General features: G+C 49.8%; 1 protein-coding gene and 1 pseudogene across 3 annotated transcripts in view; both read right to left on the reverse strand.

Moving 5' to 3' along the window:
- Ctif (cap binding complex dependent translation initiation factor) overlaps positions 1-26,739 on the reverse strand; it is a 215,305-nt gene that overhangs the window by 61,866 nt on the left and 126,700 nt on the right. The window contains exons 8-9 of one of the 3 annotated variants that reach the window (XM_090353132.1): positions 19,409-19,895; positions 16,699-16,998 (exon numbers count right to left, since the gene is read on the reverse strand). In XM_090353132.1, the coding sequence (XP_090209258.1) occupies positions 16,699-16,998; positions 19,409-19,895 (787 nt within the window). Of the gene's footprint in view, positions 1-16,698; positions 16,999-19,354; positions 19,896-26,739 lie in introns of all 3 variants that reach the window. The other 2 variants (XM_090353131.1, XM_090353130.1) reach the window with 2 other exon arrangements.
- On the reverse strand, positions 20,502-21,289 carry LOC150049696 (large ribosomal subunit protein eL8 pseudogene; annotated as a pseudogene).

Genomic DNA, 26,739 nt, shown 5'->3' on the forward strand with positions numbered 1-26,739 from the left:
TTGTACCCATTGAGCTGTCTTTCTAAGCTCCCAACTGCCTCTTGTGTTTTGGCTGGCAGGAGAGGAAGCATGGGGTACCTGCAGCAACAGTCCAACCCACTCTCTATGTATGTTCAATTGCCCAGCGTGCAAACTTCCCCTTTATCAGTCTGCGGAGCCAAGGTGTCTGCAAGTGGCCCGCCAAGTTCACGGGGAGAGGACACACGGGGCAGGGGTGGGGGGGGCAGAGAGGCAGCAGGGGTGCATGTGGAGCACACAGTATTAAGTGTCCCTCACCCGTCTGACCTTTTCAGTTTTGAGTCCTGGGCCACTTAACTCCATTCTGAAATGCAGCCCCAGTCACTACGATGTATGGGGTCATGACAAATCACATTGCATGAGGGAGTTTAAAAATAAAGTGCATGGCCCAGGCGACAGAGAAGGTTCTCTGACAAGGCGACTCTTTGTCCTAGTGGCACTGGGCTGCATGCTGGGGAAACCTAAGCAGGCTTCCTTTGGGACTGAACAACCCAGGCTGCCCAGGCAAACACCCTGGGATCCTCGATCATTGAATCCATGTGGCTCTAGATTTATCTGTCTGTCCCATTTGTCTGTCCTTCTTGGGGGCGCAGGCTTGGTTTCTTGGACTTGGAAAGAAATAAGAAAAGGACTTAAAATATCACTACCCTACCTCTGGCCTAGACCAGCTACCAAAGTCATGACCTCACTTAAGCTTTCTCAGGGTGTCTTTTGCGGAAGATCTGGGCTCCCCTGGCCCTGGGGGCTGAATACAATGGGGCTCACAGATAAACATCCCAGGTACCAGTGGACCCACAATCAAGGCCCAGTCTACAAGTCTCATCCAGCCCCAAAGCCTCTAGCTCATTTTCTCTGCCTTCATGAGCCATGAAAACTGTGAGCTGGAAATTAGCACGAGGGAAGGACAGGGGAAGCCCAGGTTGGCCTGCAGGACAGGGTGCAATCTTGCTGCCTGTCTGCACAGGTAGTAATGGGGCCCCCTCCACTTCTCAGCAAGATAAGGAGGGAAGGTGCAGACACTGACCCTTTACTCAGTGCTGGTCTGGAAGCTGTCACGACATTCTTTTGCTCACAAGATGACAGAAAGAACACCTGGCCACTGTTTAGTATGTGGGAGGAGGCTTTGAGAAACACAGTCATCTAAGGCCTAGTTTCTTATCTTGTCTCCCAGCCACCTGTCGTCTGCCTATACCTACCTCTCCAGCTCCCACCTGCCCCTAGATGTATTTCTGACCAGCAAGAACACTCAGATGGCATTGTGTTCTGAGCAGGCAGGGCGTGGTACACTGGGGAAAGGGCTCCAGAGTCCTTTGCTGTCTATGGCCAGCTGTTGTAACTTTACACCTGTTGTCTACACTCTCCAGGTGTTTCTCACCCATTCTGGAAATGGCATTAATAACATGCCCCTCACAAGCCTGACAGACCTTAGGAGCAGCAGTATCTGCACCCAGCTGGTATGTAGTAAGTGCCTATCTGGACTCCAACAGGAATGCCATACTTACATGATGGCATTGGCTTATTATGCGGTGTCACTGACATCCCATACTCAGCATTCAAGCCTCATCCACCCAGGAGGCAGGTACCATCGATAAGCCCCATTTTATGGCTGAGGAAACGAAGCCCCCCAAAACAGAACCAATTGCCCTAGGCCATACAGCTAGAATATGCCAGAGTGGGGATCACACAGGGGGTGGTCCAGGGCCTGGGATCCCAGTCCAGGCTGCTGGAAGTGCTTCCTGGCACCACATCTTTCAGGGACCATCCCTGCCTGATGGGTGGAAGCAGCCTGGCGTGGTGGTTGGGGTGAAGAGTTCCCTTTAGAGCCTAGACTTCAGGTAGTGATCCTATGTTAGGTGCTGGTGCTAGCTACATATCAGCCCTGGCTGCTGACATTGGCTGGGGTCAGAGCTCAGTACCTACTCTTGCATCTACTTCAAGCCTTCCCAGGGACCCATACCCTACTTCTTCCTATTTCATAAGCCACTGTGAGCCAGGAGATATCCTCTCAGCTCTGGAGTACAAAATAGAGTACCAGAGCCTACCACAAACTATCCTTTCACCCAGTATACCCCAGCACCTCTAAGAACATTCCCAAATCCCTCTCCCCCAAACCCCTCTGTCTTGGGCCCTTTCTTGTATTCGTATGTGTAAGCCCTGGCGGAGAGTCCCCTCAATGAAGGCAGACCAGGAGCCATTACTATCAGAGGGGAGTGTCATGGCTGATCCCAGTGTGCCCACAGGGCTGGGAAATAACGCTTGCTCTGGGTTAGCTCCTGACCACCATCCATCTCCATCTCTGGATTCACAGCCTGCACCCATCAGAACTCAGCCCTTTCAGTAGAGGAAGTCTCTGAATGAAAGGAAAACCAATAACTTCAAAGGGACTGGACCAACTGTGTAAACTCCTTAGGAGACAATCTGAGAGACACCCCCTGACACAGACACTTTTTCTAGAAAGCCAGGGCCCCATGGCCTGTTTGCTTCTACTTTAGGAGCCTAACCAGAGTACTGTTCCTGAAAAACCCTAGGAAGAATCTCACTAGAAATTTTCACAAATTGTATTGGCAAGCAATCAGGGGTGCCAGTATCAAGCCGGTGGCATTTAAACACAGTGGTCCCACAGCTGCCTACTGCTGAAGACCCAAGATTGTTGGGGTCAGCTTGTCCTGGACAACAGCACGTGTGGCCAGGGCTACCCGGGGAGGTTGAGGAGAGTAGAAGCATGGAACAGGGTACTGCCTTTCCCTGGAAAGCTACTCTCACCCCTTTCTGAGGCTACAGAGGCCTAAAAGGCTGTGGCCTGCTCTCTGTCCCTGCTATTAGATTTCTGATGCAAGCCCTGGTTCCTTCCCACTGCAGTGGGGGTGGAGGGAGCCAGGCCTAGGCTCACACCTCCTCCTACTGTCTTAAAAGGAAAATAAAAGAGTGCTAGGCAAACCAAAGCATTAAAAATATGGATCCTCCAGGGGTTTAGCTTCTTAATCCTCCTTTGTCCTAAGGGCAGCTGGGCTTCCTGGACACAGAGGGAGGTATCTCTGGGCAGGTACTGCCTCTAGGTTACTGGGACCCACGTTCTCTCTTCCTTCTAGATCGCCTTGCATTTCTGTGGCCCTATGTGGTCCTGGGCATAAAGGGGACCACACATTATGCTGGCCTGTCATGGAGGTCCCCATGAAACCCTTGCTGGGGGCTCCAGTCCACCCCATAGACTGAGGTTTCTGGACTTAGGCCTGGGGCCCTGGAGAGGACGAGAATTTTACATGAGAAGATGTCCTGGTGGCACAGTCACCACCACGTGGCTTAAATCTTCCTTGCTGGATCCCCTCCCTTGCCCGATCCCCTCCCTTGCCCCTGCTAAAGCTCAGAGTGGCTGCAGGCAGGTGAGGCTGGCCTTGCGCACTGGCGCCCCCTGCAGGTTACTCTGCCCACCCAGCAGCAGAGCCTTCAGATGATGCAAAAGCCCAGTAGAACCACAGTGGTAGGGTGAGGAGGGGAGGAGGAGAGCAGACAGGATTGCAGCAGGCCCTCCCAACTAAAGAGAGCAGGGTTGGGGCCTGCTCTCCACTAGCTTCCCCGTCTTCCTTCTCCCTCCCCCCCACAGTCATGGGCATTTAACAAACCCAGATGTCTGCTTTGAAATAAACAAGAGCTGGAAAGGACTTCTGAAACCACTTCTAATCCCTTACTTTATGAGGAAACTTCCAGAAGGCTGAAGGAATGGTAGTCCCACTACAGAAAGGCAGTGTTTCACCAGCACCCGTGTCTCCTACAGATAAGGGTAAATCCTCCAACACAGAAGCCTAATTCTGACAAACACATGCCAAGGCAAATATACCAAGGTGTCCCATCTTCCCTTCCCACTCCCACCATTCCCAGCCCTGATCTCCAAGCAATCTTTCCAAATTCCAGACACCTACAGGCTGGGAGGGCTGCAAGGAAGCACTGGGACCCTGTGGCAGAGGGTCTAGCAGTGCCCAGTGGGGCACTCATGCTGGCATTTTCCTCAGAGGGACACTGTGAAGAGTGGAGGTCTAAGATACGTGCTGAGCAGGCTGGAGGAGGAAGAGGTATGAATAAGGGTTTCTTTGTAGATCTGTGCCAGCCAGGGAGGCAAGGCTCCCTTCACCCTCACTCTCTGACCAGTGGAAGTCCTGGGGTTCAGAAACCTCCTTGGTTGGCCTGGGTTCCAGATGCAGTGGCTCCCAGCTTCCCATTCAAGACTGCCTGTGGTTGGCAGGAAGCTCCCAACTCCTGAGGTGAAAGTTTCAGTTTTGGATGAAAATACAGTCTTGGCCTGAAATAGTGAAGAGCTGGCGCCAGAAGGATGAAGAGTGGTGTGGTTATGGTGACCTGGGGTCACGGCCCGGCTGGGCAGCCTCACCCCTAGGCTGGCTGATATTTGAGGAGCCCCTGCTGCCTGACACCCTTGGCCGGATTGGTGACACCCGACCTCCTCATTGCCCTCCGGTGCACTCCCCCCCATCTACCTCCTTCCCCAGGCTCTTTAACCCTCGTCCCCCCATCTTTCCTCCATTTTCTCCATTCTCTCTTTTCCTGCCTCTTCTTCATGAGACCTCCACCAGGAAGCCTTTTTCCTTCCTACGTATAGGTCTATATCCTCCTCTGATGCTCCTAACCCCAATGTAGATATCTGTGTCTCAGGAGCAGCCAGTGGCCCTGTTTCACTGCGGTTAGCAGCATTCAGCGCAGGCTACCCATTCTAGAGTTTATGGAAGATCTGAATGGGCATCTCCAAGCACCTTCCCTCCTTGGAGAATCTCCTAGGAACCATGAATGGACGAAACTTATCCCTAAGCAGCGGACATGCTGTTAGGATATTTGGAAGTCCCTCTGGGAGGGACAGATTTCAAAGGTCACAGACAACATGATAGAGGTATCAGTTCCATGATGGTGGGTGAGAAAGTGCATGTAGGAAACAGATAGGATGACCTCATTCATGTGAGGGAGAGGAAGGAGTGGGTTGCCGGGCATCAGACTCTGTCCAAAGTTACCCATCTAATGGGGCCAGACCAGGCCACAGGAAAGTGGCTGACTCCTGACTGCTCCAGCGATTTCTTGTCCCACAAGGTGGTGGCCTGACTGGCTGAATTCCAGGTGCCTCTGCTTCTAGCCCTACTTTAGAGCTATCAGTGTTCTAATCAGATCTTTTTGAAACACCTAGTCATGTGACAACTGCTACCTACTGGTCTGTGGTAGGCATGAGTCTAGGGCATGGGGCTCCTGCTTTGACACAGTCCCAGAACTGATTGTGATCCTAGGGGATGGGCTTTGGCTGGAATCTAGCCATCTCTAAATGCCAGCTGTGCCCTCTTGTGCTACTGCCCTTGTTCAGTGGAAAGAACTGCTCTTGACTAAGTATCTCCATCCCAAAGCTTTTTTCACTGTGACCTGGGACTGTTCTGGGAATCTGTAGATTGTATGTATGCCCATCCTCTCCCTGGCACTACTGACTAAGGCGGGGTAGGATGGGATCATTAAAGTACTGAACTGCTTCTCCCTGAAGACTCAGAACTCCAAGCTTGGTTCTTCTGGGAGAACTTTAAATCTACACTCCATGTAGGTAGAAATCCTACCAGAGTACAAAGGGAGTCTTGATCCTGAACTTGGGTTTTCAGGGCAGACTGTGCTAAGTGAAAACAGGGTTTTCAGCATCCAGATACTACCTCTCCTGGACAGAGAGATCACCACACTGGTGAGTCTAGGTAGAAAGAAACAGGACAGCGCTGGGCATCGGTGGCTTATACCTATAACCCTAACTACTCAGGGGGCTGAGATCTGAAAATCACAGTTCAATGCCAGCCTGGGGAAAAAATGTCCATGAGATTCTTATCTCCGATTAACTACCAGAAAACCAGAAGTGGATCTGTGGCTCAAAGTGGTAGAGCACTAGCCTTGAGCAAAAGTGCTCAGGGACAGCACCCAGGCCCTGTGCTCAAGACTCACAGCTAACCAAAAAAGGAAAAGAAACAGGACAGGTTTGGATTGCTTACTTAGTGCTTTTTGCATAGGGTAATGGGGACCCACCTCCAGCTAGGGTCCATTGGCTTGTCCATGTTCTGGCTGTTGTGTGCTCCTGGCCTTTCAGTGGCCATCTGCAGGGAACTGGGGAGTTTTCTATCTGCTTTGGCCACATATTTAGCTAAGGATGTAGAACCTGGCTGCCCTGCAAACAGTGAGCATAAGTATTCTTGGAGCAGTGAGTTCAAGATCAGTATAGCATTCTTACTAGTGCGACTTGTCCACTTGTCCTTCTAGGAGCTCTCAGAAGAACTGGGCAGAGTGCTATGTTCCACCTATGGGCTTACTGTCCCCACGTGGGTAACCCTAGCTTCCAGCCTCTGACTTGTGGGAAGACGATCACTCCTGAGAGGAGGGGGAGAGGATGAGGTCTGCCAAGCAACTTCCACCTTGGTAGGGTGGGCTCAAATCCACATAAGCTCCCTTTACACAAGAGATAACCATGGGTTTCTAATGTAAGCTACCTACAACCCTGTATTACAGATCATAGATCATAAAGCACGATGTGATGTCTGTTCACCTCCCTCTAGTCTCTTATCTAGAATTTGATAGGTCATACCAGATAATCTGCAAAGCCTTCCTTCAGATCTTCCCAGTTCTGTGATTTTAAATAACGCTTGGAAGTTTACAGCTTAAGAACCCATGATGGATCCTTGGATTCTATCTGGTCAAGTCCAGCTCTTTGGCTCCTCTAGTCACTGGCTGGTCCATCTTACAGACATCTGTCGGCTCTCAGTCTGATTCCAGACAAGTCAGTAGCCTGACTTTCCCTCATTCTTGTCATCAGTTCATTTTACTTCCTTCATTAAAAATACTCATTCCCAAAACAGCTGTGTGTCTTCAAAGAGGACTCCCAGGTATGACATACCCCAAAGAATCAAAAGCAGAGTCTCAGACACTTTTCCAGCCATGTTCATTCCAGCATTGTTCATGAAAGTCAAAAAAGATGAGAAGGCCTCAAGCATCCTCATGGGTGGATGGACGGAATGTGATAAATACATTCAACTGAATATAACCCAGCCACTCGAAAGGGAAGGCAATTCTGACACATGCCAGCACACGAATGACCGTTAAACCATCATCCTGACATAAGACAGGCACAAGAATTAAACTAAGGTCTGATTCTAGTGTACTCTGTGCCACGGAGCGGCAGATGCATTAACAGATACATTAACGAGTAAGCTCAAGATCAGTACATTATTTGGTAGATACAAGGCTTAAGTTTGGGGGTGATAGGGCTTCTGGGGTGGGTTAGAGATAGTCATGGTGGTTGCCTAGCATTGTGGATATGCTTGGTGCTGCTATGTTTAAGAATGGTTCAGAAAAACAAAAACAGTCAATTTTCTGTTATTCAAGATCACAGCCTTTAAACAATAAGAAAGGCAAGAGCAAAGCAGTCCATCCTGCCTCTCCTTTGTAGCCATGCCCTCCCAACTGGTCCAGTCCTGAAGCTGGATCTTCAAGTGCTTTCAGTCTATTGGGTGTATGCGGGGAATGGGGAGGGCGGCATGGCAAGGCCAGGTCCTGAGAGGGCCTTAGGCAATCACAGTTGTTTTCTTCCTTCTGACAGAGCCCTTCTGCCATCCCGTCCCTTCCTGGCCTCTGCTCTCACTAGGTGGAGGCTACAGGTCATGGCCAGTTACATAACCTACAGGGAGATTTTTTTTTCCCACAGGCTGGGTGGTACCAGTTTTCCAGTGGCAGCCCGGCAGGTAGAGACGCCTTGTCTGGGCTGGCAGCGCCCGGGCAGGGCAGAGATGCCCTGATCTGGAGCTGCTTAGCATAGCTCAGATTCCCAGTGGTGGCTAGGGCCAGCTACTTGCTGAGTTATAGGTTGGGATCTGCTGTCTCCTGCCTGCCTGGCTCAGGAGGGAAGAGGAGAAGGAGGAGGTGCTGGGGGTGAACTGCCAGCCAGCCAGCCAGCCAGGGGTGACCCTCTGGGGCCTAGGACACCCGAGCTGGCCTTCTCCGATAACCTACTTATCTGCAGGGCCTGCTTTGGCGTGGCAGCCTCAGGCAGGACATGCCCAGCCAAGTTCTTTCAGAGGATTTAGCAGGGAAAATGACGCTGGGGTAGGGGGTAAGGGGGTGCAGGAAGAGGGCACAATCCGGCCAGGGACACGGTTGAAATAATCCTTGACTGGGATCAGTTCCCCAGCCTAGGACAAGAGGGGCAGAGCCCCATTCCCTCCCCCTCCCCGCTTGGGGACCTGCACAATGACCCCCTCTGATTACCCAGTGCACCCTTTTCTCACAGAACAAGAGCTCCTGGAACTGCTGACTGATGCTGGCTGAAAACCTACTAAGTACCAGTATGGTGGTGGAACACAAAGATGACATGGGTACATCCTCCTCACTCCCAAGGCTTCTGGGCACCCATGCATGAAATAAGAAAAGCTTAAATATGGGCAGTGTTAAAGAGCAGAGGAGAGGTCCCTGGGCTGGGAGATCAGGGACAGTGCCCCGGGGGAGGCAGAACACAGCCCAGTCAATTCCCAGGCCTCTCCCAAGATCAGTGGTCTAAAATCCTCAAACCAACTATTCGGGAGGGGGAAATGGCCCTGCTAGAACAAGCCAGAGGGTGCCCTTACTGAATCTGCGATGCCAGGCCAGGAGATGGTTGGTCTCAGAGCTCCTGTTATTTCCCCACTCCAGGAAGGGACCAGACTAATGGGGTGGCCACTCTAGTGGGCTTGGCTTAGAGCGAAAGAGCATCAGCTCTTCAATCCTTCCCATAGCCCTGTGGACCTTTCCAGAAGAAACTGGTGAGTGTGTGTGTGTGTGTGTGTGTGTGTGTGTGTGTGTGTGTGTGTGTGTGTCTGTTGGTCCTGGGGCTTGGACTCAGAGCCTGGGCACTGTTCCTGAGCTTTTTTGCTCATGGCTTGTACTTTACTCTTTGAGCCACAGCTCTATTTCCAGTCTTTTTTGGGGTGGTTAGTTGGAGAAAGAGTCTCATGGACTTTCTAGCCTGGACTGGCTTTGAACTGTGATCCTTTGATCTCAGTCTCCCAAATAGCTAGGATTACAGGTGTGAGCCACCAGTGCCCAGCAAAAACTGGGTTTAATGCTCAGGCTCAATGCAGAGGCTCAAAGGCTTTGCTGCTTCAAGGCTGAATGTCCTAGAAATGTCTAGAGAAATGGGGTCCAATGGTATAGCCAACACTTCCAGGTGTCCCAGCTGACTGAATGTGAGGCTGTCCTTTTCATACTCCCAAGTCATCCCCATTCCCCAAATCCTGGGGCAGAGCCACTTTTCAAAGGACACAGTCACACTTGTTCATGGTGCCAGGGGCCTGCCGGAGATGCCTGCGAGGCTCACAGAGGGCAGACCTCTGTGGGTGAAGCCCATCTCAGAAGTTGAACTCTCTGATGATGAAGAAAATGCCATAGCTTAGAGGTGACAGGCTGGGCAGTTGGCTTTGTAGGAAAGCACACAGGTCTCTGGAGACCTGGGGCACAGTCAGCTTTGTATTGCCAGAGTTCCTCCTGGGAACTGGACATGTGCAGGCTGCTGTCTGGGCCCCCTGTAGGACTAACCAAGGGTTGATCATTATTTTCTCTCTTTTGTTTATTTTCTGACTCAAAAAGCATTTTTTAACATTTAATCATCAACTGTACAAAGCTCCAGGGAGAGAGAGCTCAGACTTAATGCCTTCTGAAGCTACCTTGTCCCCTGGGCCCCTGGGATCCATGAGACTCACCCCATCCCCAGCTAAACAGTTAGAGAAATTGGGCTAAACACTGACTTTGAGACATTCCATCTGGATCCCTGATGACATAGTATTTTTCATAGGTTCAAAGTAAGATGAGAGGACCAGAGCGTCTGTAAATTAAAAACATCTGAGATCTACTACTGCATGAGGGTTGACAGTAGGTGCTAATAAGGGTTGGCAATTAGGAAAAAGCTACCTCCCTCCCACTTTCCTCCCTTCCCCGCCATCCCCCCTCCCATCCTATCCTTCTTGGGACATGAACTCAGGGCCTGGGTGCTGTCCACTGTCCCTGAGACCTTGTCTCAAGGTTAGCACTCTACCACCTGTGAGCTACAGCATCACTTTTTCTAAATCGTTTATTGGAGGTAAGAGTCTCACTGACTTTTCTGCCTAGGTTGGTTTTGAACGGCAATCCCCAGATCTTAGCCTCCTGAGTAGCTAGGATTACAGGTGTGAGCCACTGACTCAGACAATATCTTTAGCAATGAGATACACAGCTCCTTTCTGCTGTGGCTCTAGCAGAAGTGTGAGTCAGGCATCATCTCTCCATCAGGGTCCCACCAGCCAGACTCTGTAGTGGTTCAAGCTATAGTGATACATGGTCTCCCATGACATTTGAGGTGGGTTGCTGACTCTCAGAGGAATAACCCATTCCCAGACCCAGCCCTCAGCACAGGCAGAGATGACATGCAGAGGTCTCAGAGTGCTTCTGGAGTCATCCTCCACAGCCTGCCTGTGGGGAAGGGCCTGTGCTGCCCAGCTCTCTTGGTTCTAGCAACCCATGGAGGGGAGAGTGCGTGTGCGGACGTGGCCCATGCCTCTTGCTCTGGCTTTGGAATGCTCAGAACAATGCGCCTCTATCCCTGGGTATGCCTGGCTGGGCCAACAGTAAAATTAGTTTACATGCCTGGAGTGCACATGGGCTCAGTGGTGGGGGTGCAGCCGTGAGAGAGGAGGTCTGAGAGGGACAGGATGCAAGGAGATATGACCCTGGGTGGCAGCTGTGTGGTTCATGTGGGTAGGGCACACAGACAATGATGTCCCTCAGTCGGTCATGGCCCTGCAGGGGCTCAGGGATGCTGCAGTCCCAGCAAGATTGTCCCACAGGGAAAATCTTCATGGCAAGCTTCCTCAGAAGCCTGGCCAACCTGGTGACTTTGGAGCTGTGGTCCCCTGGGGGCTTTCTCCATTAGTAACCTTGGGGAGACAGAGAGCCCAGCCGTGGGACCCCCTTCAGATTCACACAGGACAGTGCTCACGGCCTACGGAGCACTGGGGTTGAGATTCAGGTTGTTCTTCCTCTCTGGCACGTTTATTAAGCCTGGAACACACAGTTATGGTGCCTTCCATAATTCAGGATTCCTGCCCTCTAGGTGTTTACAGTCAGAACTGCTTAGAATGCCAGACTCCAACTCTTCCTCAGTAGAAAACAGAGAGGCTGGGCACTGGTTACTCACACCTGTAACCCTCACTACTCAGGAGGCTGAGATCATTACCCTGGGTAGAAAAGTCCATGAGACTCATTTCTAATTAGCCAGCAAAAGGCCAGAAGTAGAGGTGTGGCTCAAATGGTAGAGTGACAGCCTTGAGTGAAAAAGCCAAGCAAGAGCAAAAAGCAATGTGGTGTTCTGGGCCAGCTTGGGTAATACCTGGGCTCAAAAGAGAGACACAAACAAAAGGCTCTGAGTACTCATTACTATTGCTTTTCTGACTCATTAAAAATACCATTTGAAAGAGGATGAATGTAGTTGGAATAGATAGTTTTGTATGAAAATAGAATAAAGAAACATGCTGAAAAAATGATACAAATACATCAAATATATATCAAATTTACAATTAAAAAAAGAGCATGAAGCAAAGAGTTCAAGCCCCACTATTAGGGCACATGCACATATCATGGGCACACACTCACATACACAAATCCACAAAACTCCTCTAAACATTGGGAGGCTCAAGGCTCCAGATTTCTGGAAAAGGAGAATAACTCAATTTTCCAGAGACTGAGAGAGAAGAAGGAACAGTTAGAGAACCAAGCCCAGGAGAGGGGGCAGAGCCTAGAAGGCAGGAAAGAGGCAGACACTCATATCCAAGGGAACAAAAAGAGCATATACTATGGCACTCAAGGCAATGTTTTGATTTACTGATAAAAGCAGTCAGATCAGAGAATTTGAACTCCCTCCCAGGGCTAAAGTCATCTGTAGACACCCCACTGAGTTACCAGCCAACTGAACTTCTAGGTAGGTATCCAAAGTCCCAAACAAAATGTTAATGGTGACCAGAGCCAGAAAGGCTGAATCCATCCCTTCTCTAGCTCCAGGTCAGCTTTTTAAGAGGCTGTCTTCTAGAAGGTTCTGACTGGGAACAATTTATTTTGAAATCTGGTCACATGCCAGGCTCTGATTTTGTGTTGTCTTTTTTACAACAGTCTTGCTGTGTTTACAACTTGATCCAGATGAAGTACTGTTTTGTTTTTTTTTTCTCAAAAAAAGGTATTGCATCCCTCTGTTAGATATGTTGTTAGCAACCGTCGCTAGGGAGAGCTGGGTTCAGTTACAGACACACTGATGCCTGCTCTAATAATACTTTGCTCTGCATAGCTCAAATGCAGACACCTCTTGGCTAAACAGGGCACATGCATTTCAACAGAGGAGGGCTTGAACTTGTACTACCCAAGCATATCTTGGCGTAGGAGCATTCTCCCATCCCAAGTGGAAGGCTGAGGGCGGTAACGGGGCTGTGCTGGGCGGAGGGGGCTCAGGACTCCAATTCCTGTCATTCCAAAGATCCCATAAAGAGAGGCACACTCATTCTTCACTTGTCTATGAAACTGGAGCCCTCTTCTTCCCCACAATCGCACCACAATTCCCTGATGAGGATCAAGGGAGCTTTTTGGCTACTTCTTCCCTGGGCAGCCCACAGTCTCCTGGAAGGCGGAAACCATCAATGCCCACAAACTATTTAGCAGGGAGTTCTGCAAACATGGAGAACCAGGAGCCTTGGGAAGGGGAGGGGTGAGTGGACAGAGCCATGGAACTAATCACTTCTCCAGCTTTACCATGTGGCCCAGCCAGCAACATGGTACAAACAAAGCCCTTTTCCTAAAATGTGATGGTTCTTCCAACCAATAGCTGTTACCAAGAAACAGGAAAAGTGGGGGCAGGGGAGAGGGAGAGAAGAGCAGAGGACAGAGAGAGATGGGGCCAGTAGGAGAGGAGTTAGCTTTCCCCTCCTCAAGGCAGGGGGTCAGGAAGATGGTGAGGTGGTCTGCACTGAGGTCACCTCGATGGGCTATAGCTGATTCCGTTTTCTAGCATGGTTATGACTCATGAGAGAGCTGAACTTCTAGGTTCTGTGAGATGATGCTGGAAGGTCTCCTTGGGTCTGTTTCTCCCATGCTCCACTCCCCTCTCCATAGGGGCTGACCTCTTCTAGCTTGGTAGAGTGTCTACCACATTATAGCCTGTCTCTTGGTCTGCATGCTTCTGGCTGTCTTGCCAAAGCCCCGACAGCAAGAGTAGTTGGTCAGGGAGGGCATCTTGCAGGGATAGCTGCTGGGAACAGTGATCACTGACCACCTGGTTCCTTGACAACCAGTGTTAGAAGATGGGTTTCACAATCTTCTAGTGGAGATGGCAGCCAAACTGGCCAGGTAAGAGCAGCTCAGAGGACTGGGCAAGGTGGGCCTTTAGTGGATGGAAAGGGCATGAATCTTAGGGAGGAAGGGGTGGCAAGAGTGCTACGGGATATATGGGTTAAGGGTGTCAGCCAGGAAGAGGCTAATAACAATGTAAGTCATGAAACAAAGGCAAAAGGAAGAAGACCTCTGTAGGCATGAAGAGGGAAAGCAGGTCAAGGTGCTATGCCTGCTGCCCAGCAGAGAAGCGGGCTTCTTGTGGGCCATGTAATCAGAGGCCCATAGGGGCTAGGGGCAGCCAAATACCTATACAGCCAGTCTTCTCCTAGCAACCAAAAGGGCCTTGGCCAACTGCCTGGAGGACTAAGGGTCCTTGATGAGCCTCCCTGTGAACCTTCAAGGGGCTGCTTCCTTGGCTCATAGGAAAGCTGGGTTACTGCTAGTGGTGAAGATGGCTACAGGATGGTGGCCTGTGGGCTGAGGCACAAATAATCTGGCCAAGCATTCTTCCATCTCTGTGGGGATAGAAATGGGGTGGTGATGGGGGAATGGGTGAGTCAACCATGGAGCTCAGAAGGTAACACACGAGTCTGTGTGCAGGGGAGTACTTCTTGTCTAGGACCTGTAGCTATGCCCAGACCCACAACCTGAGAGAAGCAAAAGGGAAATGTCTAGGCCTTTCCCCTTCCAATGACATCTCCCCAGAACCCCCAGGGGCACAGTGCAGGTTTCAGGACAGACATTCACAAAGCAGAAAGGATTCTTGCACCCCCTGGGGCGACTCCAGTCTTTTAAAGGACAATGTCTGTGGACAGTCTGGGTGCTTGACACAGGTAGACATTCAGTCGGACAAGTTGGGTGACAGAACATTTGTGTCTATAGGTGACAGATGCTGGGATGGTGTGTGTGTGTGTGTGTGTGTGTGTGTGTGTGTGTGTGTGTCTATCTGTCTGTCTGTCTGTCTGTCTGTCTACTGGAGGAATACAGATTGGGAGTGTACTAGCAGCTTCCTGGGTTGCAATGCCAAGGACCACCTAATGCCTGAGTCTGAATGGTTCTGGAAAAGGGCTGGCACAAGGAGCAAATTGTGGGGATGAGTCTGTCTAAAGAGTGGAGTCAGAAGCTCAGTTTGAGGTCTAGGGGAAAAGGAGAAGGATGTAAACATGTCAGTTCTCTCCTTGGTCATGAGGGGGCATCAGAAGGATGAACCTCTGAGGCTTCATCACGAATGATAGGCCTGTGACAACTAGGGGACCCATGACTACTTCTTCTTCGGGCAAGGCTTGGGGACAGGAAGAAAGAGGCTCACAGTATATGGGGGAGCAGGGCTGTCACTCATATCCTGACTGTGATCCTGCTTTAACCCCAACAGTGCAGACCTACAAAGTTCTCCATGGTACACCTTCCCAGGACCTACAGAGGCTGGGCTCTGAATGTCAGTGCCTGAACCAGGTGACTATCAGGTTCAGATCGGTGCTTTCCTGCCCTAGGGTCCGTTACTGAGTTACTTGGCGCTGCCATTCATGGTCTAAAACTCTTGTCCCACTTTGGTTCTTCTCTGAAAAAAAAATCCTCAAGCCAAGTTCAAGGTCAGTCCTGCTCCTGGGTCCCCCAAGCCCAGTGGTACACAGCAGAAGAGTCTTACTCTGCCCATCACCCTCTACACTCTCCCAGGACATTCCGGCCCACGAGGAACAGGCCTGTGGTGCAAATCCCTCAGGTAATGCGGGAATTCATCACCAGGGGAGCATGGGCGATCCAGGAATGGGAACCTGATCAGGGCCTGGAGCAGGAGAGAAGCAGCCCTGGCTGGCCAGGGAGGCTCAGGTTGCAGTGAGAGGAAGGGATGGGCAAGCATGGAGCCCCACAGGGCAGACTACAGGCAAATGGACTGGAAAATGACTTTCTTCCCATTTTTAGGGAAGTACTACAAAATCACAAGCCAGACGGCTGAGATGAGCCACGTGTTGGTGGCTCAGGCCTGCAATCCTAGCTACTCAAGAGGCCGGGATCTGAGGATCACGGCTCAAAGCCAGCTTTGGCAGACACATCTGTGCGCCTCTGATCTCCAATTAACCAACCAAAAGTTAGAAGTGAAGGAACGGCTCAGTGGTAGAACAGTATTTTGAAGCGAAAAGCTAAGCAAGAGCGCAAGGTCCTGAGTTGAAACCCTAGTACTGGAATAAACAAGTAAGAAAAACCAAACAGATGGCTGAGATGAGGGTGCTGGGTCCCCTTGTTTGCTTCAGTTATCCAGATGCAATGATGAAGGAGCCCCTCTGATGGAGGAGGCAGCAGAGCTTGGGTGAACTGGTATAGGATCACCATAGCTACCAGAGGCCTACAGGTGGTCTCTCCAGCTCGTAATCCTACTTTTACAACTTCCTTTCATGCGCTGGTACTCAATTTGTGTCTCTGTTAGTCTCTAAAATTTAAAGTGGCAGGAGACAGGGCTTTGCCAGCTCATAGTCTCTAGGTACGATCTTCAGATCTGGTGTAACCACAAGGCGTGCTGCTCCCTGCCATTTCTTCCTGATACCACCACCAGCACTGGGCCCACCAGTTCATCTGCTGCTGCCCATCCAAAAGGGCAAGTATTTGAGAGAGGAGATGGGGCGACATCCAGTCTAATGCACATGTCTACCACAACCATGTACACTGGCTTATAAGGTCGTGGCCCAGTACTGGTCTCCATGAAGTCAGGAATGAAGAGGACTAGGGTCAAGAGACATCCAGTAGAAAAGTATCAAGTAACAAGATGGTCTTGGATTGTCATGCTTGCCCTCTACTCAGTCCCCTAGTGCATTAGCAGACAGTTTATCTCAGACCTGTCCCCTAAAGCCTTGCACCAATCCATTTCAGTCTCAGCTGCACAGCCACCAGGCTCTGGGCCCTTGGGGAGGGGGAAAAGGGGAACCAGCAGAAGGAGGAGGAGGAAGAGAGAGAAATACAAGTCCATGTCTGCTCAGACGTGCAGAGGTCAAAGCACAAAGCCAACAGCTAGTCTCTTATCATGAAAATAGAAAGAGGGAAAGGCTGGTTGAACAAAAAGCACCTATAAAATTATATTGGTCCTTTGTAACCATGGAGCACTCACACAAACACACACAAATCCGGCCACTCATCCCTCACCCCTCAACTGCCTTCTTATTTTCTATAATTAATCGGGCAAGGGAGGAAGGAACTTGGGACAAGTTCAACTGTGGTCAGGACTTGCAAGCCTCTCTCTAGTAACAACCCGCCTCGGTGGAGGATCAGGGGGGTGAGGGGTGGCAGCTGTTGGTTTCGGGTTACCTGGAGCATGTTGAGGAGCAGGCTCCGGAACTTGGTCCCCTCCACCATGAAGAGCGCCATCTTGTCACAGAGCTTGGCAGCCGTGAAGGCAAAGCTGCGGTCCGACACGGCCTTCTGGTAGATGGTCCGCACGATCTCGCCCAGCATCTCCTCAGAGTTGGTGGAGTTCTGGGCCTCCTCCATGAAGGTGGTTAGCTTGGTGTCCACATCACTGCGGTTGTTCCGCATGCTATTCAAGATCTCAATCAACTTGTCCATCTTGTTCTGCTGGGGGGTGGTTGTCTCCACGGCCACTTCATCCTGGGGGGCGTGGGGGGACAAACCAAGCACAGCTGAGCCAAGTTAGGGTTTCAGTGGGAGGCAGTCTAGGGAAGGAACGCTGCCACCCTCAGAGAGAAGGACCTGAGCTCTGCTTTCTTTGGAAAGACCCTCACAGCCCGGATGCTCTTAGATGGTTCTTTCTTAGCCACTGTGACATCCTGGGTTGCCATTCCTTAGGAATTTTAGCTCCTTCCCAAGATTTTCAAACACACAGGCTTTACTCTAGAAATGACTTAATGGGGCTTACAAAAGAAAAAAATAAGATGACAAATAGGAAATTGGGACAAGGGAAAATGAGGAGAGGAAGACGAGGCCAGGAAGTGGAGTAGGATCCAAAATGCCTGTGGTAGTAGTGAGATGTGGCCATAGGGGTGTGTGTGTGTGTGGTGGGAGGGGGGCACCATGTGCCCATCACATACACTTCCCCAAATGCCTGAGGACAGTCTTTGCATTCTGTGGAGACTGCACAGGCTGGCCCTCTAGGCACACTCCATATAAGCTACGGAATCTTCCATGTTACACTTGAGTGATTGGTGCTTCAAGGACAAACCCTAAGCCCTTATGAGGTTTCATAGTATCTGGGCTCTGATCAGGCAGTGGAGAGAAGTCAAATTAGACATGTCATGATAATAGACTGGTGGCCAAGAATATGACAGGCTTTACTGCTGGACTGTGGAAGGGCAGCGGATCTTATAGTGAGATCCCACACTTGCCCCCTGTTCTGGCCCAGCAGGCTCAGAGCAAAGTCTGTCTTCTGCCCTCTGCCTTTGGCCATGTGCACTGGGTGGGGGCCCTCCTCCCTGAACTCTGCTTCCATGAGGGTAATATGGTGATATAGAATGAGGTTTTGAGCTTTCTGTGAATCCTACCATGTAGGGCCAAGTTCTAGACAGCTGCTCTCTGAAATGAGAAGTGAACTGCATGTGGGCAGTCTGACCTGTCCCCACCAACCCTCGACAGTCTACCTGGAGAGGGAGGGAGAGGGCAGCCAGGGCAGTGGGAGTGACCCAGATGGGTCTTATTTAACCTCCAGGGTCCTTGCAAGGTGGGAATTCCACACTCATTATGCAGATGAGTAAATTGGAGGTTGGGTGACTCGCTCAGGCAGGATTGCTCAGGCAGTCAAGGGCAGAACAAGCACGGAGTCTGGGTGGTTGGGTTCCAAAGCCAGGGTAGTTCCCACAGTGCTGTCCTGCACTTAGTTTGGTAGAACATAGTAGTCCTTCCCCAGGCCTGGTACACCAAATAGTCGGGGAAACCCTTTGGGCTAGGTAACTAACCAGGTGTCTGCTTTTGGTGCATCAGGCAAGTGAGGCTTTCCTCTTGGTCTCTAGCCCTGTCCCCACAGAGGAACAAGGTGGACACTTGAAGTAGTCGGGGGTGGGGAGAGACACAGACACAGCCCCTCAGCTTTCAGAGTTGCCTCAGAAAGAGGGCTGCCTTACCCTGCTGGAGGTACTCCTGGGCTAAAGGTCAGGGAGGGAAGGTGATGGAGGAGGAAAGGAAGGAACCCAGGACCTGGGCTCTGAGGATGTCCTGATGGCTCTGTGTGTTTTGCAGTTACTTCCTTGGGACAGCTCCTCTCTAGTGACTGCCCTGTGCCCCTGACAGGCAAGAGGGACTGGGTAGTGATACAAGGTTGCTAACGGTAGTGGTGGGTGGGAGGGAGCACCATGGATGTCTGGTGTGGTATCTGCAGGCCTGGGGCATCTTCTAAAGCCATGGCTCTGATTCTGGAGGTCTGGCCTGGGACCAGGACCAGGGTAAGGAAAGGCAGGTCTGGGGTACCCTCACTCTTAGGATCATGGCACCTGCCTGGCCCTGAGTAGAGCCTCCTCCTTTCAGCACCTTTCCCTCACTGGTGCTGGAGGATGAAGGGCTGAGAGAAGCTGATTCTCCTTCCACCCAACTCATGAGAGCCCTCTGTCCTGGCAGGAACCAGGCCTCATATGATTTAGGCTTGAAGAAACACCCATTCTCCTATCTCAAAGGCTCTATTTCCCCCTACTTCCCTGAGCTTAGACAGGGCAGAATCTGATACCCCTGCCCCCAAGGCCTGTGCCTCTGTCTATTTTCTCTTGCTGGGGTCTGGTAACAAGTGTCTACTTTGTCTTGAGGGGATACAAGGTGACAAGCCAGAATGTACTAGAGGGATTCCTGCAGAGCTACCTCAGGCTGGCTCTCTGGGGAGCCCAGTGGTACCTACAACAGTGGTGGTCATGGGTGACAGTGGGTCCGTGCAGCCATGGAAGCACACATTTCCCTCCACAGAGTCCCCTAGCCCCTCCAACCCACAAGGCTCCACCCTAAGCTCCACACTGACCCCAGTGCCTACCTCTCGATGCTCCTCCCGGGTACAAGAGAACAAGGAAAATTCAATTACCGGTACCTTTTCTTTTAGTCTTCGCCGCAGCCTGTCTTTGGAAGACTGGAGCAGGGTGATTTTGGGCCGCTCCCCGAGGCGCTCGGCAACAACACAGTCTTTATGCTTTGCCTCGGCCTCTAGCCCACCTGGTGGCTGTGGGGAGGGTCTTTCAGAAGCCGTCAGGGCTGAGGTCTCAGGGCTACGAGGGGGCTCAAGGCATCCGTGCCCACTGTCCCCAGGGCTGTCTTCAAGTCTGGGGCTCTCGGTAGTCACGGTTTCTTTGGCATTGCGGTGGGCACCTGGCTCCCCCTTTTCACCTGGTGGGTGCTTCATGTTGCCATGGTGCCAGCGCCGGTTCAAGCTGTAGCCGTGGTGGGTGGGCCTCCCTGAGGGGTGGGGTGCTGAGCCCCCCTGATAGGATTTCTGGTGGTCCCGGCTGTGTTTGGCACTGCCCGGCTGGTGGTCACCATGCTGTTGGGGCTTGTTCCCCCCTGGAGGTCTCTGCTGCCGTCTGCAAACCCAAGGGGCAAGAGAGAGGAATGGTTATGCGGGAGCCGCCACAGCCCCTGCCCAGCAGCACTAGGACAGCAAGGCAGTGCCTGGCCACTGCACATTCATTCAACAAACACAAAACCTCTTGTAGGCCAGGCTTTGTGATAGATAAAAGCTGCTTGAGAGAACTTAGAATCAATCCTTCACCTAAAAAACAATCAGCATTTTGTGTACTTTTTATACTCCACATGAATACACAGGGATAAAATCTGAAAGATCCAGACTTTTACACTTCTGTCCCCAGCTACAGGGTTAACTGAAAATCCACAGACAGAAGTGTGCCACAATTGTGATCCATTTCAAGAGAAACCAATCTTGCCTACGTGTGTGTGTGTGTGCTGGTACTGGGATTTGAACTCAGGCCTGGATGCTGCCTCTTAGTTTTTTCACTCAAGGGTGCTGCTCTACCATTTGGGCCACAGCTTGATTTCCAGCTTTCTGGTAAGGTAACTGAATAGATCGAATGCATTAAGAAACTAGACATTTGTATGACCGAAAAAGCCCAAATTATATTTAATACACTGCCAGTTTTTTTTTTCCTAGAGGAAGGAGAGTTTTATTATCTTCATGTACAGAGAAACCAACATTGCACACAACCCAGCACAGTGGCCAGCTCCTCAGCCTTCACCTTTTCTTAGACTGGCAATTCAAGCCCCAGATTTTGGACCCAGGACATTATCTCTTCAGTGACAATGAATCTCATCCTTATCTGTCATTATAATTGGTCCTGATAGCCTCCACCAGCTTCTCCTTCGTTTTCTAAGTTAACTTGAACGACAGTGGTGCACGTCTTCCTGGGGACAAGATGCCCCAGCCTGGACTGCCGCTTAGTGATGCAGTGGGGAACACCCATCCTGTGCCACAGAGCAGGAAGGAATACAACCAGCTTGATGGGGTCCACATCATGTGCGGTCACCACAAGCTGAGCCTTCTCACTTTCCACCAAGGTAGGAACAGTGTTAACTTCTGCTCAAAGGACTAGCGGTCTCTTAGCGGGGACATCTCCTTTGCCAACAGCTTTCTTCTCGGCTAGGGCCTACAGTCTCTGCTTCTTCTCCTGCTTTGTCTTTGGCCTGTACTTGTAGGCCAGCTTAAGTAGCTGGGTAAACTGGTTAATTGCAAGAGGTACTTCCAGCTGCTTGTCCAGGATCGCCTTTTGTTGTTGCAGCTGGATGTAGTGGGGCCATTCGGCAAAATGGGTGAGGTCCCCTTTGGGCTGGACGTCTTGTCCAGTGTCAAAGTTCTTAGACTTTTTTCAAACAGAGGATTTACCGCCTTTTTAGGTTCCTGCTTTTTCATGAGAGCAGAGGCTGGGACCACCCTCTTCCCTTTGGTCTTCTTTCCTTTAGGCATCTTGGGTGACTAGAGAGAGCCACTGCCATTTTTTTAGATTGTTATTATAAAAGTGATATACAGAGAGGTTACAGTTATACAAGTTAGGTAATGAATATATTTCTTTTTGGGTAATGTCACCTCTTCTCTTACCCTCTCCTTTCCCCACCCACAAGTTGTACAGTTCATTTTTCACTGCCAGCTTATTTAATTACAAAGTAATATTTTAGTAATTTCACTTAAGTATGTCATAATTACATTGAAGATCTACTGTTTATTTTATTTTATTTTATTTTTTAGCCAGTCCTGGGCTTGAGCTCAGGGCCTGAGCACTGTCCTTGGACTTTCTCAAGGCTAGAGCTCTACCACTTGAGCCTCAGCACCACTCCGGCTTTTTTGTATGTATGTGGTACCGAGGAATCGAACCCAGGTCTTCATGCATGCTAGGCAAGCACTTTAACCACTAGGCCAAACTCCCAGCCCCAGATCTACTGTTTATTTTCTAACATTCCTATGGTTCATTCACCAGTGACACCTCAAAACCTTTGATGTGTTTTTGTCAGATTTCCTTTAGCTAGATAGCTGTATGTCTTACTTGGGCTTCTTCTTTAAAGGATTGTTCTTGTTTGGGAAATTACAAAGTCTGTATAGCTACATGGCACTGAGCCAAATGTTGGGCATCTTGGATGTACAAGAGACTATGTTTGTTAAATGACAGCTACACTGAGCAAGCGCAGACCAGGCCCTTTAGCCCTCACAGGTCCCCGCGCTGGGCAACTTGTGCAGAGGAACAGTGGGAGGTTTTTGTCTTCAGAGAACATCCTTGTAATGTTGTAGGGTCCTGAAGAGGAAGAAATGCTCTTGCTTTTGATGTGGAAGACTTATTAATCCTTTCTATAAAGAAGAAGTGAATCAGTAGTTCACAGTGCATCCTGGGAAGACCAGCTTCCCCAAGCCGCCTTCATAACACTGGTATGCTTGTTTTTAGCTGAATCATGAGTTCCGTTGTTGTTGTTGTTGTTGGTTGTGGGGTTTGAGCTAAGGGCCTGGGAACTGTTTCTGAGCTCTTTTGCACAAGGTTAGAGCTCTACCTCTTTGAGCCACAGCTCTGCTTCCCGTTTTCTGGTGATTAATTGGAGATAAAAGTCTCAGAGACTTTTCTGACTGGCGGGCTTCAAACCTTCATCTTCAGATCTCAGTCTCCTGAGTTGCTAGGATTATAGGTGTAGCCACCAGTGCACAGTTCCTTGCCTGTAGTTTGCTGTTGATCTTAGAATTTTCTCCTCCAGAGCTGTGAAGAAATATGCTACTTGGCTGGTAGCACTTTATTAAGGTAGCCCCTGCAAGTGAATACCAAGTGATACTTAACATGGTGACTTTGGGAAAAGATGGGCTCCTCAGTAATTCCATAGACAACTCATTCTAAGCAAAGGACACAATAAGGAATGTGAGCTATGCATCATCTCGCTAGGTGGTTCCTCCTCCTCCTCCTCCTCCTCCTCCTCCTCCTCCTCCTCCTCTTCCTCTTCTTCCTCTTCTTCTTCCTCTTCCTCTTCCTCTTCCTCTTCCTCTTCCTCTTCTTCTTCTTCTTCTTCTTCTTCTTCTTCTTCTTCTTCTTGCCAGTCCTGGGGCTTGAACTCAGGGCCTGGGTAGTATCCTTGAGCTTCTCAAGGCTAGCATTCTACTACTTGAGCCATAGCACCACTTCCAGCTTTTTTCTGTGTTTGTGGTACTAAGGAACCCAGGGCTTTATCTATGCTAGGCCAACACTCTCCCACTAGGCCATGCTCCTAGCCCCTCTCTGGGTTCTAAGTGACATTACTGGACAAGGAAGGTTAAGGGAAGGGGGGCATATTTCAGTAATAGAGTGTTTACCTAGCTTGCACAGGGAGGGCTCTGGGTTCAATCCCCAGCATTGAATCCTCAAATCTGCCCTCTCTCAAAAGCTCAGCATGATAGTGCATGCTTATAATCCCAACTACTCAAGAAGAGCAGGCAGGAGGGGCTGGGAGTTTGGCCTAGTGGGAGAGTGCTTGCCTAGCATGTACAAAGACCTAGGTTCGATTCCTCAGTACCACATACATAGAAAAAAGCTGAAAATGGTACTGTGGCTCTAGTGGTAGAGCTCTAACCTTTAGAAAGCCCAAGGACAGTGCTCAGGCTCTGAGTTCAAGGCCCAGGACTGGCAAAAAAAAAAAAAAGAGGAGGAGGCAGGAGATTCAAGGCTAGATTAGGCAAAGCTAATAAGAGCCTGCCTCAAAACCAAAATACAAGCAAAAGTGTTAGAGGTATGGTTCAAATAGTAAACTGCCTATGTGTGAGGCTGTGGGTTCATTCCATAGTATAACAGTAACTACAAATAATAACAACAAAACTCAAGTGCTCAAGGACAGGCCCCCTGGCTGTCTTTGACTTCTGTCATTTCTTCTTCCTTTAGTTTTTCAATGACTTTCAACTAACTGGCCTCCTTTCCTTCCATTTTCTTTGTTCTTTGAATGTGGATTATTATTATTATTTAGCTCAGAGAGGAACCTTGGAAATTCCCTGGCAGATAGTTCTTGGCTTTTCACAACTCTGGTTGACCTGATTTAGAACGTGTATGGTGCTTGTAGCTATGGCTCAAGAAATACCCCTCACAGAGAGCTGCTCAGGCCCCTTCCCAGCATCCGTCTTGAAACGAGCTCATTTCCCACTCAACCATTTCAGGGATTTCTCTTTCTCCACCCAAAAGTTGCCTTGTTCCTGTTCCCCAGGGGGACAACCCATGTCTGTCCAGAGAAGGAAGAAGGAAGTAATTTCTACATGGCTGGGGGGTCAAGGGCTCCAGAAAGAAATCAGCATGTGATGTCCTGCAGAGCTTCTGTGGGTTATCCTAGGTGCTTGTAGGATGTGGAATCCCATTTTTATTCCTAAAGACATCGGAGCCAGCATCCCTGACAGTGACTGATGACTTGCTGGTTTGCAGCACTTTACATGTGTCTTTGATTTTCTGTAGGTGAAAGAAAGGCCAAGAAGCCCACTGTTCAGTGGCCCCCTTGCTCCCTGACTGGGAAGTCAAGACAACTGGAGTCACTTGCTATGAAACTGACTGGTAGATAGGCTCTGCTGTGACCCTAGGAGACCAGAGAAGAGCCTAGGACACTGCTTTTCTCTCTATTAAAGGGGTTACAATAGTTCTTGGGGCAACTGATTGATGGGCCTAACGTCTGTGTGTGGGTAGGCCACTGTCTTTCTTTCCATTCGGAGATGGAAAACGAGGCAAACTTTCTGCCTCTGAGCCTTCTCCACTTATAGATAAGCCAACTGAGGCTCCTGATATAAGCCAAACATCTATTCATCATGACCTAGAAACCACCTCTGCATGCCTCCCATTCACCTAGTGACCAGCCTCTCTGGAGAGCAGGGATAGGTTACCATAGAGATATCTTTGGTGGCAACCACAAGAGGACCACCTCCCCAGAAGAAGCCAAGAGTGTTGCTAGAACCATTGGACAGACCGTCCTGGTCTAATTCCTCAATAAAGGAAACTCATGCTTCCCTGCTCTGGTCATTCATAAATATTTGCAATCAGTGGCTGGTTGAGCTGGTCCAAACTAGTGCCTCTTTCTTCTGTGTTTGCTGGCACTGGATTTTGTCGATACCTTCACCAGGGGCCAGCTGGCTGCTCCCCATGGGACCTGTGGACTTGGGTTTGGCTGGGTCCAGCTAAGCTGCTTCTGTTTCCAGCCTCTGGGTAAATGAAGAGGCTGCAGACACAGGGACATGTGCTCTAGCTTTGGGATGCACAAAAAGGACAAATGTCCACCTCTCTGCAGGTTCAGCTCTGACCTTCACTCTGTTCTTAGAGTCTCCAATCAGTGAGGGGATGAGGGGGTAAGAGGATATGTGGGTAAGGGGATGCAGGAAAGAGAGGATGAGGGGATGCTCAGGACACAATATCTCACTTGGGCTCCTGGTAGCACCTGTCATTGGGCAAGAATGCTTTCCCCTCTCCCAACCCCATGCTTGAACTTGGCCTGTTTTTGTTTTTAAAGGGAGGAGGAGTTGGAGATGCTCAGATTATGCTTTTTCTACTGTTTATTTTGTTTATTCTTTCTTCTTTGAATCCTAAAATCATATCTTTTGCTTTATTCTGACTGTTTTCTTTTATTAAAAACAAAACAAAAGAAACAAAGTTCTCGGAACACCATGGTGGCATTTTGGGAGGTGGGTATAGGGAGAAATTCAAGGTTTTTTTTTTAAAAAATGGTTTTAACAGTGGTCCAACTGGAGACAAACGTCTCTCTGTTCACTTTTTATTTCATAATCATCCCCAAGTAGATATTCCAGGGGCCCCTGGCTTATTATGGTTCTCTCCATGGCGGACACTTTACCACATAATTTGTAGGTCTGCTTAAAAATTTCTGAAAGCAAAATTCCTAGGGCAAGTGGTTTGAAAGCTATGCATGGGATCATGTTTCCTGCTCTCAGGAAAAGTGGTGACTGGAGTGGGTACATCCACTCCTGCCTTTCCACCACCCTGCACTAGCTCCCACCTTCCCTTCTTGCCAGGCTATGGAGACAAAGTGAGACTGAAATGGAATTCAGAGGTGGTGTTCAAGCTGGCTCGCTGCAGCTAGGATGAGGCTAAGCCCAGTGTCACTGCACAAAGTATAGTAATGAAGATTCGCAGCCCCACCTATAGAATGCAGGGGACAAGTATTGGTGTTGTTCCTCTTGTGGAGACAACTGATTTTTTTTCTCTTGACCCAGGAAAGGGGTAAGAGAGGCCCCTGTAACTGTGATGCACTCAGGGCTGAATCAGATGACAGAACCCACAGTAAGATATGGCTTGCCAGGTCAGCTGGGAAAACAGTAGCCCATTCAGCCTGGTTCAGCAAGATCTGGGTGATTTCACCATTCTGTGATTCTGCTTCCAGTACAGTCCCTGCCTCAGAGCTGACAGGATTACCTGACAGTTTTACAGGTGAGAATATTGTGGTTTGGAAAGGTTGTTTTGTTCCCCTATGGTTGTCTAGTTAGGCCTGCACTGGAACTCAGCTCTGAGGTCTGCTCTAACTTATCTAACAGTCACTTATCTGAAGTCCTAGTAAAAAATTTAAGACGATATACATGGATCTGCCAGGAACAAATGTGCATCCAGATATAACCAGGGACAAGAGAGAAGGAGGAAAGGAAGCAGAGAATAACACACATAGTACTGGGCTCTTAGGAACTGTTGTGGGATCCAAAACAGCCACATAGAGCAGAAAGCCAGAGGCAGGCCCTCCTGAGCATGTAGCCCTATACCTGTGCACAAGTTTGAACACCCAGCCAGCCCTTCACAGGAATGTGAAGTACTAGAAATCAAAAGAGCAAATATGGGCCGGAAGTTTGGCCTGGAGGTTAAAGTGCTTGCCTAGCATGCATGAAGACCCGGGTTCGATTCCTCAGTACCACATACATAGAAAAAAGCCAGAATTGGTGCTGAG

This window comes from Megascapheus bottae, chromosome 19 (genome assembly GCF_031878675.1).
Source record: "Megascapheus bottae isolate mThoBot1 chromosome 19, mThoBot2.hap1, whole genome shotgun sequence".
In the NCBI taxonomy this organism is placed as follows: domain Eukaryota; kingdom Metazoa; phylum Chordata; class Mammalia; order Rodentia; family Geomyidae; genus Megascapheus; species Megascapheus bottae.